At 37.3% G+C, this 14,219-nt stretch overlaps 1 protein-coding gene across 1 annotated transcript; it reads left to right on the top strand.

The window, feature by feature from the left end:
* Positions 1-219: 219 nt before the first annotated feature.
* Positions 220-12,240, top strand: LOC121738313 (dynein axonemal intermediate chain 2). Its single transcript, XM_042130288.1, has 11 exons — positions 220-440; positions 763-910; positions 1,164-1,419; positions 1,545-1,654; positions 2,120-2,271; positions 3,779-3,913; positions 5,046-5,127; positions 6,117-6,295; positions 8,397-8,529; positions 10,271-10,375; positions 12,025-12,240. The coding sequence occupies exons 1-11, from the start codon at positions 220-222 to the stop codon at positions 12,223-12,225; spliced, it is 1,722 nt and encodes a 573-aa protein (XP_041986222.1). The 3' UTR covers positions 12,226-12,240.
* Positions 12,241-14,219: the final 1,979 nt, after the last annotated feature.

Below are 14,219 nucleotides of genomic sequence, written 5' to 3'. Positions count from 1 at the left end.
TGTAAATAAAATGTTAAATATTTGATTATAAGTAAAATTTTAAATAAATATAAAGAATATCGAAACTTCCGTATTTGCCTTAATTTTCCCGAAACCCCTTGCACTAATATTAATATTAAGGACCGTTTTGTATCCAAGGAAGTATTGATCAAACATTCAGCTTCTACTATTTGCTAATAGCAAACAAAAGCCAGTGTTTCAAAGAAATATCAACTCAAAATGGAAAAGCAAGACAAAGAAAAAACTGAAATAACCTACGAATTTACCAGAAAAAGGAAACATTTTGGTAGACAAACTTTGTTCACCGACCGCGAAGGTGAAATGATAATGTCGATACCGAGTAACCCGGCGCTATACGCTAACTATATCCTGAGGAATCCCATCAACGTGGCCATACAGAACACGGGGACCATGTCCGAACATTGGGTTAACTCTGAGAGGTAAGTAAAATAATTGATATTATACAACAGTTAACATGTTGCTCGTGCAGTTAAGGAAAAAGCCAAAGGCCAGGTATTGACCATCAGTTTATTTCTCTGGACCAGGCACTACGTCACGACTTGAGAGAATGCCGTACGTGGATGAGCGACTGATAATTAAAATAACAACCGTTTTTCAAACTGTAGTGCCTTCCCAGGTACTACCTGAATGGTTCCCTCGAGAATACTGTCAGTCTACAGCAAATGCAATGGCTTTATTTTTTTAAATCATCTATTTAGTGTTGACCTTCTGGATTATAGTATTCCTGTTAATGTTTTGCAGAGTTGAGTACACAACATCTGGTATTAACCACGTTGAAGGTGGGTGGCCGAAAGACATAAACATGAACGACGCAGAAGCTACCCAGAGGTACAGGCGGAAAATAGAAAAAGATGACGCTTATATTCACGCAGTCATGAATTTAGGGCACGTAAGTTGCTGTTTAATTGTAAGTACCTATTTGTTATTTTAACAACAAAAACCCTTATCAAAAACCTCAAAGAAAAAGACCTTAAAGTCCTTAAGATTCAAAACAGAATGGACTAAAAAATCATATTAGGAGACGAATCCATCAGAAGTCTAATGAGTAATGAGCTAAATGAAACCAAACTTTATGTGATCTTATTCCGTTACCAAACTGTAGATTTATATCAATGTTCGTTAATAACTACCAACTCCCACAGAGTATGGAGCACAATATCCTACAGAACAACGCGGTAGACGTATACCAGACGTACTACTCTGAACTACCATCGATCCCCGCAGTAGAGAAGAGTGCTTGTCACACTGTCAACGTGTATAGAGAGCCGGGAGGGAACAGGCGGCCAGTACGCGCTTTGTCCTGGCAGGCAGAGGGCGCTAGGTTGGCCACAGCACACGCTGATGTCAACTACATGAGGACTTCTAGGGGATTGCAGTTCTCGTATATCTGGGATATTGGTAATTTGCTTATTTATGTCTTTGGCAGAGTTGTGAAACTTGGCTTCAATAACATAGCGGAACTTTTAAAAAAGATGAGACATATTATCTGATATCACACAAATTATTGTTATTCACTTTTTTAGAGAATGCCAACGCTCCCGAACTAGTGATCAAGCCACCAGAACCGCTGCTTGACTTACAGTACAACCCCCGTGACCAACACATACTTGTAGGCGGTTTCATGAATGGACAGGTAAATTGGATTTAGTCAAAGCCATTGGTCAAAGCAGACTTCTACTAACATTCTAAAAAAAAATACAAAACTTTGATCACATATTTCTTGGAAAATTCATAAAAATAAATTTTTAACACCTTAAATATTTTTCGAAGCAACGATGGCTTCGTTGACCAGACAACACTTTTTATGAGTCAAGTTTGCCGCAAACCTACCCACTAAAAGATATAATAAATCATTGGTAATACACGCGATATTCTATGACATATTTTGAAACACGGTTTTATTAGCTTGGACTGTATGTACGTAACGGAATCTTTGAGCACGATTTTTACCTATCTCCAGTAGTCTAATTTATTCGAAACTTTGCATACGTATTAAAAGCCAATGACAATGCAATAGTTTGTAATTTTTTTTGAAACAAAATATTAAAAAAGCGTGTTCTTTAGTTTTTTTAATTATTCTTAAGCTGAGATTCCCTAGGTAGGCTGGTGGGACAGTCGTAAAGGCGGCGAGCCGGTCGGGGTGTGCCCGCCGCACGTCGCACACAGAGACCTCGTACGTAACGTCCTCTTCATCAACTCCAAAGCCGGCGCTGAGTTCTTCTCATCGTCACCAGATGGCGTTGTTAAATGGTATTTATTTTATTAGAACTGCTCTTGTAAATATCCTATGAAGATAAAAAAGGTCTCATTTGATAGCTAAATTTGTGGACTACGCTTACACAGGCAATATGTTATCAATTTCGTGAAATTAAACATAGAAAAACCCAAGTTTAAGAAAAAAAATGTATATTTTTTATTAATGGCTTTTTGTAAAAAATCTAGCTCATTAAACTGGTTCTTTTTTATTTTTAAAAGATAGAGGAAGTTTTCATCTTCTAAAATTCTTTTATTTCAATGTTTTAAGTCAGATAGTTTAGAAGTTATAACGATTTTCTTATGATGAGGTGGTCAGATTAGTATGAAGCCAGAGAAAAAATTTTTTTTCAAAAGTTTTTTTGATGAAATTGAAAGCCAATTTGTCACTAATATAAGCCATATATCATGAGTTCAAAATTTTTTATTCAACTTTTGAAAAAAAAAAATTCTCTGGCTTCATACTAATCTGACCACTTCATCATAAGAAAATCATTATAACTTCTAAACTATCTGACTTAGAGCTTTGAAGTTAAAGAATTTTAGAAGATGAAAACTTCCTCTATCTATTTAAAATAAAAAAGAATCAGTTTAATCAGATAGATTTTCCACAAAAAGCCATTATTAAAAAATACACATTTTTTTTCTTAAACTTGGGTTTTTCTATGTTTAATTCCACGAAATTTATAACATATTGCCTATGTAAGCGTAGTCCAGAAATTCAGCTATCAAATGAGACCTTTTTTATCTTCATAGGATATTTACATATGTAAAGTACTGGTCAGATTACTGTGAAAGCCCGAGAAAAATTAAAATGGCTGCCATTTTACAACCGTGAGAGAGAGAAAAAATTTTAGAGCCAATTTGTCGATAAAATATGCCATAGATCATGACATTAAAGGATCGGACACCGGTGTCGGGACACATTGTATATTGTGCGCTCTTATAATTTTGGACGTGGCGGTAATATCGTGATTCGTGGACTTATAGGGAAGTAAAATGTAGGGAAATATATGAAGACGCTTTTAAATTTCCGTCAACGATAACTTTTTAACGAGCACGTTAGAGGACATCACCACGTCTATACTCTTCCGTACCGCACAAAACGTCCGCGGTCCGTAAAATCAAGAGAGCATTAAACGTACCCGTCGTTTATTGTGGAAGTCGGCGTCCACGATAACGTGACGTCCTTGTGCGGTTCAGAAGAGTGTAGACGTCGTGATGTCCTCTAACGTGCTCGTTAAAAAGTTATCGTCGACAGAAATTTAAAAGCGTTTTCATATAAGTATTTCCATACATTTTACTTCCCTATGTTATCGTTTTACCGCGGACGTCCACGATATTACCGCCACGTCCAAAATTATAAAAGCGCACAACGTGTAATTATTTTTATTTCTATAGTAAAAACTACTTGCCATAATGCCTGTAGACAAACAGCGCCTCTGCCACTCTATACTGACATAAATACCGAATATATAAAGGCCTAACGCTATGTCTCCTTTAGGTGGGACACTCGTAATATGAACGAGCCAACAGATACGATGATCATAGACCTGGTGAAGACGCACACCGACACACAGAGCATCGACAACGCTTTGGGAATATCGGCTCTGGAATACGAGCCCACTATCCCAACAAGGTATGCCGTATGCTTTATATATTAAAACCACGAAGGTTTTCTGAATAGTATTTTTTGGAAGTTACTTTTACGGTACTACTAAACAGATTTTACTTACAAATAAAAATGATAATATTTATTTCTAAGGGTGGGTTGCAGCAACTTAGCATATTAACAAAGTTAACAATTATTTTAGAACGTCTACATTAGGCCTACCACCACAGGGCACAGACCTACCACTTACAAAAGTTCAGGTAGCCTATACTTAGGCATCGTAGTAAAAAGTACGGTTCCCGAGGGATACCTTTTGGCGCATACAAAGTGTGCAGTAGATATGAAAAAACATACATAAATAATACACATGATGTTTCTGAGTTTCGATTCAGTTTAGCCACAGAATAGATAATAGTACAAGTGCAGAAGTGTCACTGCTTTGATGTTTACAAATGCCGCCGATTTATGTGCTTACATAAGTATTATTATTTATTAGCAACGGACCGCACGCGAGCAGCCGACATTGAGCTCTCTGGCGCCGCGCGAAGGTCGACTTTATTTCACACCTTGTGTGTGTTGTTGACTATATTCCGAAAATAGGGTTATCAAAATCAAATAAGTATAAATACCACGCAAGGTATACATACGGAAACTGTTAGGTAAATGAATACCGAACATATAAATCAGTTTACACAGACACGACACCCTGATTTTCTTTTGATGTAGGTAATTAGGTATGGATTATATTATTATGTATAATGTAGGTATTTGCAGCTACCACTTACCACCTATTTTATATAGGCATATTTATTATAATTACTTAAGTATAAAACATTTGTGTGTATATTTAATAATATTATTATTGTCATAGATTTAGGTAGGTACCATGACAGTAGATATATAAATTTGCCTTTTTTTTCATTGTCCCAACAATCGGCTGCAATGCAGTATTTTTTTTTTGATAAATTTTGCCAATTAAAATATGACAATGTGTAAGAGGCCCGCGCGTGCGCCACGAGTCAGTTCGCGGCAACCATTGAATCGCCCCGACGCGACGACGTCGGGGAGTCTCGTATGTACTTGTAGCTCGGCGGCGGAACGGCGGAGTGACACCCCCCTGGTTTAGCTTAGTTCATCATATTACATAACTTGATTACAGATTTATGGTTGGCACTGAAACTGGCTTAGTAGTCGGTGGCAACAGAAAGGGCAAAACGCCGTTAGAAAAACTACCGTCCAAGGTAAAGTAAACCCAGAACAGTGTAACGAAATAACTACCCATATCCTACACCAAACAGTACACGAGCTAATGTTGATGAATTAATTAACGCTTAAGGGGGGTATTACATTATCATTTATATATGATCATTTCTATGATCATATATAGGATCCAATATATATGATAATTTGATCATATGTGCATATTACATTATCATATTTCATTGATCCTATTTTACGTCATATGTGGTTTCAATAGCCAATGGAGCGCGCTAACGCTGACAGGTATTGACGTCAGGGTTACTAGATCTCAGAGAATTCGATTTGTCAAAAGACATCGTCATTTTTAATATGGCTTGTTTTTGTTATTTCAGCAAGATTTAAATCCAAGTATATAATTAGATTACATTATTATAATTATAATTACATTACATTATTTGAAACATATTAACGAACAAGAAATTAAAATCTCTTTTTTTTTAAATAACTGGCAACACATATTTCTATGACGGTATTGGATCCAATCTCTCAGCAAATGTCAAAAATCTATGATCAAGGAAGAAATTAATCATGTCTATATTACATTATCAATATCATTGACTCAATGATCTCGGATCCAATATATATGATAATCTAATATCCCCCTAAAATAAGCGCGAATCAAACCACTCGCATGAATTGTCATGCGTGATGCGACTTGCGAGTGGTTTTTGTTAGGTAGCCTAATGCCTATACACATACATAGAATGACACAAAATAATACCCAACCCATTATTACACATATTTGAATGTGTGCGTGCGCGCCTTGTGCCCATCAGAACACAGACACGTACTGCACACAACTCGGCCGACGGCCATAGTAAAATTTTACTATGACTCGGCCGTATCGTCATAGTAAAAGTATCGTGCGGTGCGGGTAGATTGTGGAATTATAAATTATAAGAGAGTGAGCCGTGTTCTACACTGTGTTTTGTCCTAGCATTTCAATGATAAAATATCCTATTTATTACAGTATGAGGCACACCTAGGCCCAGTATACGCTCTACAGCGGAACCCAACGTTCCTTAAGAACTTTCTCACAGTGGGCGACTGGACCGCGAGGGTTTGGAGCGAGGACTGCCGCGAATCCTCCATACTGTGGACCAACTCGCACCATACTAAACTAACGGATGGAGCGTGGAATCCTATTAGGTGACCCTGTACCACTTTTAATAAAAAAACCTTATAATTAAAAAAAAACTTGTACAATGAGTAAGCTAGACAATATTTTGCCCTTCACTGTGAAGCTACTTTTTTAGGGTTCCGTACCCAAAGGGTAAAAACGGGACCCTATTACATACTTCGTTGTCTGTCCATCTGTCTGTGTCCAGGCTGTATCTTAAGAACCGCTATAGCTAGAGTTCTGAAATTTTGGCAGATTATATTATATTATATTTATTATTTGGTATATCTGTTGCCGCTATAACAACAAATAGGTACTGAAAACAAAATAAAATTAATATAGGGGGGCTCCAATACAACAAACGTGATTTTTTTGGCCTTTTTTGCTCGATATCAATAATGACAATACGCAGGCAGTTGAACTTTTCACAGAATCCTCAATAATATGTGTATTGTATACTTTAATAGTTCTAATAATAAAATTAAAATATAATAAAATTTTAATCCCATACAAAAACAAACATAACTTTTGGCCTATTTTTAGGGTTCCGTAGTCAACAAGGAACCCTTATAGTTTTAGTCTGTCCGTCTGTCTGTCTGTCTGTCTGTCCGTGGTTTTGCTTAGAGACTATAGAACCTACAAAGCTGTAATTTAGCATGAATGCACATATTAATGATGCCGACAAAATGATACATGAAATCTTAAAAAAAATATTTTTTTTTTATGGTACCTTCCCTACACATCAAGCGGGGATGATTTTTTTTTCGCGTTCACCCCATCGGGTGGGGTGTCGTTGAATAGGTTTTTTTTTAAATAATACCCGTATTCATACATCATTTTCCGATTTAGGGCCAGCCAGCTGTTGAGAACGGTTGCTTCTGGAAATGTGAAAATATTCACAGGAGTAGGAAATATGCTGAATTTAAAAGGAAAATTATCACGGCTAAGAAGACTTAATAAGTTATTGAGTATCGATCAACCAAAAAAATGTATTCGGCGAAGTATAAAGGAACTTTTCGTTCAAATTTCAAATTCCTTTGAAAGTAACTGAGATAATGTCGTTAGTAGTGTAAAACACGTTATAACTTATAAGTTATACATTAATTGACCATACAAAAATAAAAAATAACTAGCGGTACTACGGAGCCCTATATTGCGCGGGGCCCGATACGCTCTTGGTCGGTTTTTTTTATCTATAACGGTACGGAACCCTTCGTGGGCGAGTCCAACTCGCACTTGGTCGATTTTTTTCAACATATTATCAAATAGGAACAAAATGTTGTATTAATATTGTTACGTGCTAGGGTTCGAGGATTTGGAGAGAAAGACCTGGTGACTCTCTTGAAGACTTTATTAACACTGCACTAAACACTATGACTAGCACACATAGGTCACAACACTTAGCACTAAGTCCAAACACTAATCACTAGGTCCAATCACTAAGCACTATCACTGTCCTAGGTCGTAGCCAAGTCGCAGGTTTCACTGGTTCACTCACTATTGATCACTTGATGTCACTCCGAAATCACCTCGAAGATCGCTCAGATCGAACTGAACTCGCCGGGCCTACCTGCGGCTTTTTATATGGCGAGACGAATTCCAGAAAGTTCCCGATTCACGTAAATAAGTAAACAACCGTGGGAACTTTCTAGGAGGCTCGAGCATGTACCACAATAAAACTGCCGTCCTTACGATAAGTGCGGTAAGTTGAATTTAATTTAGACCTTATGGACTCAGTAATAAGGTCTAAATTAAAACACGTAAACACGCAAACAAATAAACGGTAAACACGTAAACAAACATTGGACCTTTCTAGAAGGTTCGAGTATGTACTTGCGCACCTCATGCTATCTAGTATTGAGTAGGGGATTCATGTTGCCTGTGCTCCCTCGGTAAGCTTCGCTGGTTTGTCGCTAGATGGCACTACGTGTCCGTATACCATGTACCGTAGCAATATGTTAATATTTTTTAAAAGAGGATAGTCTATACCACGAACCTACTAACAAAACTGTTTAAGCAATAAAGCCAAAGTCTGATAATAATTAGGTACCGGCCTAATTATTATCAGACGTTGTTAAAAGTAAGAGTCGCTTATTCGAATTTCGAATTAAAAAAATCTGCACATTTCAGGTTCTCTCTAATGCTGCTAACGCAATGGGACGGGTGTCTGTCTTGCTGGGACCTGCTGCGGCGCCGCTCAGCGCCTATCGTCACCGCGCAGCTCTGCGATGAGCCGCTACTGCGGTTACGACCGCACGAGGGGGTAAGACACCACACTATCAAAAACTGGCGTGAAATACTATTTTAAACCGACTTCTAAAAAGGAGGCGGTTCTATGTTCGGCTGCGGATATGTTTTTATGTATGTTCAACGATAACTCCACCGTTTGTGGACCGATTTTCAAAATTTTTGTTTTGTTGTATAGGGTATGATTGTGGATTAGTACCATGTTCATAAAAGTGGTGACCTGATGATGGGATCCAGGAGTAATCGAGGGAACTCTTCAAAATTTAAATGGAAACGTATGCCGATTTTGCTTTTGTATGAAGTATTCCAGGCATATGCTACCAAAAGTAAGATCTTGCACCAAGGTATACCATGGTTCAAAGATGCTGAACAGAACTCCGACCTCCTTATATGTACAAGTTTAGGGGTTGGGCGCTGTTTTAAGAACTGAAAGCATATGCTACTATGCAAATTACATTCATCATCATCATGATCACTACCACATCAGGGTCGCCAATGTCACATGACGTGTACGTTACGCTCTGGAGTTAAGGTTGAATTTGTTATAATATGTTCAATATAAGTGAATTGCTTCGATGCGCTTCAACTCTACGCTATTTGTTATTAACCCTGTGTGTTGTGGTTACCAAGATAGAAATTTGATCATATTATGATCCATGAGGTATGTATAGGAAAGTCGTTCAAAATTGGGACAAATAATACAGTTCTATTAATGTAGTTTAAAGTAGTTTATGCATATTTTTTATGAGGAGCTTCATGCGGAAGTCCTATAATAGAACGAAAGTCAGAGAACAGTTTAGAGATAACCTGTTTGAACATTTCCAGTTATAAAATTTTAAAAAATACCAGTACTAAAATTTAAAATATTTTGTCATGGAATTCACGATTCAGAGCTGGTACCGACTTCAAAATAATGAAAATTGTATACAGAATAGTTGAGGTTTAGGCAAATTCTGAAAGAAGAACTAATTCAAACGTTAAAATGTTATCTAATCATAGATAACATAGGTCAACAAAATCGAAAAAAAAATTGTTACCTGCAAACTAATAGCAGTTTCTATAAGAGTTTTGTGTGCACGATATATGTTGCTATGAAGATTTCTTTCTATCAGCTCAGATTTTTAAGATATTTCATTCCAAAGTTTTAAAAATCTCACATTTTAGCCCATTTCAAATCACATTGCAGTTGAAAGTATTCATTTTTATTAGTTTTGTAATATGTATGCCAGAGGGAGACACTTCTTACTGAGAGTGTAACTTGTTTCAATGAACTATGACTAATTTCCCCAATGTTATGACGGTTTTCAAAATGCTTTACCTAGCTCATACTACGTGGAGTAACAATTTTTGTATGAAAAAAGAAAGTTTAGTTTACAACTCTCTTTTAATAAAAAAATATAACATGCAATTTAAATTGAGATCTAAATAATAGATATTGTGTATTTTTACTAAACATATTTTATCAAAACTCATGAAAATAAATTATTTCAATAGTTGTAAAACGATTCTGAAATAGACTAAAATTCGAGATTCTTGAAACTTTGGAATGAAATATCTTAAAAACCTGAGCTGATAGAAAGAAAATTTCTTAGAAACATGTGATCGGGGCACAAAGTTCTTACAGAAACAGCTTTTAGTTTTCAGGCACCAAATTTACTGTTGACCTGTGATAATCGGGTCATAGTAATCGCGACGCCTAGCAGGATAGTTTGGCAAGAATTTTTCTCGTTAGCATATTACTGTGCTTTATTTTCCAGGGTTTGCTCGTGGCTTGCGGCAGCAGCATGGGTACTATTTACCTAGCGGAACTTTCGCAGAATCTTGGCACGGCTGATAAGAACGACAAACAACTTTTAACTAATGTAGGTATCTACGTAACGTGTTATAATAGGTTGGGGAAAAAGTCTTTTCGCATGATAGTATGTATCAGAGAAGTTGATTCCTATGCAAATCGGGGACCTAAGTAGTTTGGTTGCGTTACGTCAAACCCAGGTGACAGATCACAATTAACATTGAATTGACATATACGACCAAATAACGTTGGTCTGTCAATTGCATAGGGATCAACTTCCTCGATGGTACATGAACTTGTCATAAAATCTCTTGGGCTATACCAATTGTATCTGGCTGATTTTGGTATCATTAAAAAGTTTTAATTTTACAGAAGACAATTCCAAATTAAAATTAGGTAAATGTGAGATTTTAATTTGTTTTCCTTATTTTAAAATGAGTGATTCTAATGAAGAAATTCGATACATTTTAAAATTTAATTACAATGCAACACAAGCCGCAAAAAAAAATTGCGATGTTTATGGACCTAATGCAGTATCTGTGAGAGTAGCGCAAATTTGTTTTAAGCGTTAATCCGGAAATTTTGATATCAAAGGTGCACGTCGCTCTGGTCGCCCTGTTACGGACAAAACTGATGCCATTTTTGAAAAAGTGAAGCAAGATCGGCATATTAGTAGTTACGATGTAGCTAAAAAACTGGGGATTGACGACAAAACGGTTTTGGCATATTTGAAAAAGGCTGGGTACACAAAAAAGCTCGATATTTGGGTGCCTCATGAGCTCACTGAAAGAAACCTAATGAACCGTGTACTCATTTGTGATTCTTTGTTACGACGCTATGAAACGGGACCATTTTTGAAGAAGCTGATAACTGGTGATGAAAAGTGGATCACGTACGACAAGAACGTGCGAAAAAGATCGTGGTCAAAGGCCGGTCAGGCTTCACAGACTGTTGCGACTTGCGAAACCCGGGTTAACTCGCAACAAGGTGATGCTGTGTGTGTGGTGGGATTGGAAGGGCATTATTCATTATGAGCTGTTACCGCCAGGCAGGACCATCGATTCTGAACTGTACTTCGAACAACTGATGAGATTAAAGCAAGAAGTTGAGAGAAAGCGGCCGGAATTAATCAACAGAAGGGGTGTAGTTTTTCACCGTGATAACGCTAGACCTCACACATCTTTAACCACTAAGCAACAATTACGGGAGTTTGGCAGGGAGGTGTTAGTGCATCCGCCGTACAGTCCTGACCTTGCACCTTCAGATTTCCACCTGTCTCGGTCGCAGCAGAATTCCTTAGGCAGTGTCAGTTTGATATCACAAGAGGACAGCCAAAAGCACTTGTCGCAGTTTTTTTCATCAGAAGCCCCAACATTTTTATAGCAATGGGATAATGTCCCTACCAACAAGATGGCAAAAAGTTATCGAACAAAATTGCACCTACATAATATTATATACTTTCTTTAGTCAATTGTAAATAAACTTTATTAAAAAAATTGAATTTTTATATAAAATGCAAAGAAACTATTTCCCCAACCTAATAAATAAATAGTCATCTCATATTTTATCATCTATCAACGTAAACCCGCCGTTAGAAAAAAAGTTTTTTTCCGAGGATAATAATATTTTTTTCTACCAAATCGTCTTTTCTTAGACATCTTAATCATGTGCTAAAATATGTGCACTTCATTTTACTATATTCTAATAATTTCCAAACAGATACTCGACCGCGAGAACAAACGCGAGCGTATACTCGAAGCGCGCATGCGTGAGTTGCGTCTAAAGTTGCGTGCGTGCGACGCGCCGCCGCACGAGGAGCCCGTCTGTAAAGACCGCGACTTAGACGACGCCGAGACTGAGTACAAACAGGCGTTAGAAACGCTACGGTCGCAGCAGAAGGCGCAACAGACTGTTAATTAGAAGGTTTATTATTTACAGGTTTATAATATTAAAAAAAACACCTAACATAAAACTGATTCCAGTGGAAAGCAGTGACGAAGTGACCACTAAGCGACACTATGCTGCACTGCAGCGGAGCCAGGCGACACCTAACATTCCATAGAAGTCATAGAACTAACGTTTTGTCGCCTAGCGCCGCTGTAGCGCAGTACGGCTTAGCTCATACGATTTCATACAAAGAAATAAGGCATTAGGCCACGGCTTACACGTGACGTGTCGCCACGCTGCAGTGTAGTGTCGCTGAGTGCGATCCCCCCTTCATTTAAAGAACATTTTCGATCATATCTGTCAGCCTACAAATGACACTATCTACATTAAATGACAGTTTTTAGGGTTCCGTACCCAAAAGGGTAAAAACGGGACCCTATTACTGAGACTTCGATGTCTGTCCAGACGGACACGGTCGATTGGTCTGTCTCCAGGTTGTAACTCAATAACCGCTATAGCTAGACTTCTGAAATTTTTATAGATTATTGTATTTCTATTGCCGCTATAACAACAAATACTAAAAACAAAATAAAATTAATATTTAAGGGGGGCTCTCATACAACAAATGTTATTTTTTTTTGGCCTTTTTTGCCCGTAATCAATAATGGCAACAGCTAGGCACTTGAAATGTTCAAAAAGGCCTTAGTTATATGTGTACTTTAATAATTATTTGGCCTATTTTTCGTCTATAACAGGTCCGTACCGTTATACCGCGTACCAGTGCGCGAGTCCGACTCGCACTTGGCCGATTATTTTAAGAGCCACAAAGCTACAATCTAAACAGTTGCATTTTATAATATTATATAAAAAGTAAATAATGCACTTAATTTGTAAAAGGCGTATATTCCTATTTTCTACTTTTATGTTCCTAGACCGATATTTACTAAACACACCGGCAAAATTAGAGGAACATAACAACATTTTCAATTTTTTTTTAATTGTTCACTGATTTTTATATATTTATTTATTTATTTACTAATTGATTATTAAAAAATAAATTTTATATAAATTTAGGCCATAAAATACGTGAAAAATAGAAAAAATCAGCAAAAATCAAAAAATTAAGAAAATCTTTGAAATTTCAGTAGTAAGTTTTTAAGATAAATTCTCCATTTTTATTAAAGAAATGCCATGTTAAAAGCGTGTAATGCCTTCTATGGATCTCAAGAGGGCCTGGATACGCCATTCCATGCTTGCATTTTAATTGTCAATCATTTCCTGTGGGATATTCTCCTACTCCTTCACTAGCGCTAACTCGAGCTCCTGGACACATTTTGGAGCTTTCGGAGCATCGTTTAGGTAATAATGTCAGATTTTCTTACTCTATGGACGCACATAAAAATTAAATTACTACCTAAAACTGTGTAAAAGGCACACCATGCAGTTCCAGGATGTCGGTGCTATAGCCCTGTACTGTCAAAGTACCATCATCTATAATCATCAGCTCCATGCGGGCTCCAAATCATATGCAACTCCAAACCATTACGAAGGCTGCATCGTAGGCCACTGTTTCCGGTAAGTTTGATGGCCTGTAGCTTTCCTTATGATTTATCCACATTCTTTATCGCCTGTCAATACAATGTACACAGAATTTGCTCCCATCACTGTACAGCACAAGATTTCACTCACTTGTCTAATTTTGATGTTCACGCGCAAATCTTAGCCTGGCTCTTCGGTATCCTGTCTCAAGTTTTGGTGCCCTTGCTGGCACTTTTGAGTTTAATTTAACTTCTTTGAATCTTCTTCTTACTGTACAATCACTTACACGTTCATCTTGGACCTGTTCCGACAGGTTTCGTGTCTGCATAGCAGTTTGAGGTCGATTTCTTAAGTTTTGTTTCCTTACAAAATGGTCATCCTGAACCATTGTCACCCGATATCTGCCTTGTTCTCGTCTCCGAACGTAAGATCCAGTCTCTCTGAAGCGTTGAAAGTTACGATGAACCACGGAAGCCGACACACCTAAG

Source organism: Aricia agestis, chromosome Z (genome assembly GCF_905147365.1).
Source record: "Aricia agestis chromosome Z, ilAriAges1.1, whole genome shotgun sequence".
In the NCBI taxonomy this organism is placed as follows: domain Eukaryota; kingdom Metazoa; phylum Arthropoda; class Insecta; order Lepidoptera; family Lycaenidae; genus Aricia; species Aricia agestis.
Note: the sequence above shows the minus strand (reverse complement) of the source record. Positions and strands in the feature narration are given on the sequence as shown.

Excerpts from the sequence above, each read along its gene's own strand:
- LOC121738313 (XM_042130288.1), top strand. The coding sequence starts at position 220 with ATGGAAAAGCAAGACAAAGAAAAAACTGAAATAACCTACGAATTTACC. Across the intron at positions 1,420-1,544 it reads CTCGTATATCTGGGATATTG|AGAATGCCAACGCTCCCGAA; the intron begins GTAATTTGCTTA and ends TCACTTTTTTAG. Across the intron at positions 8,530-10,270 it reads GGTTACGACCGCACGAGGGG|GGTTTGCTCGTGGCTTGCGG; the intron begins GTAAGACACCAC and ends TTTATTTTCCAG.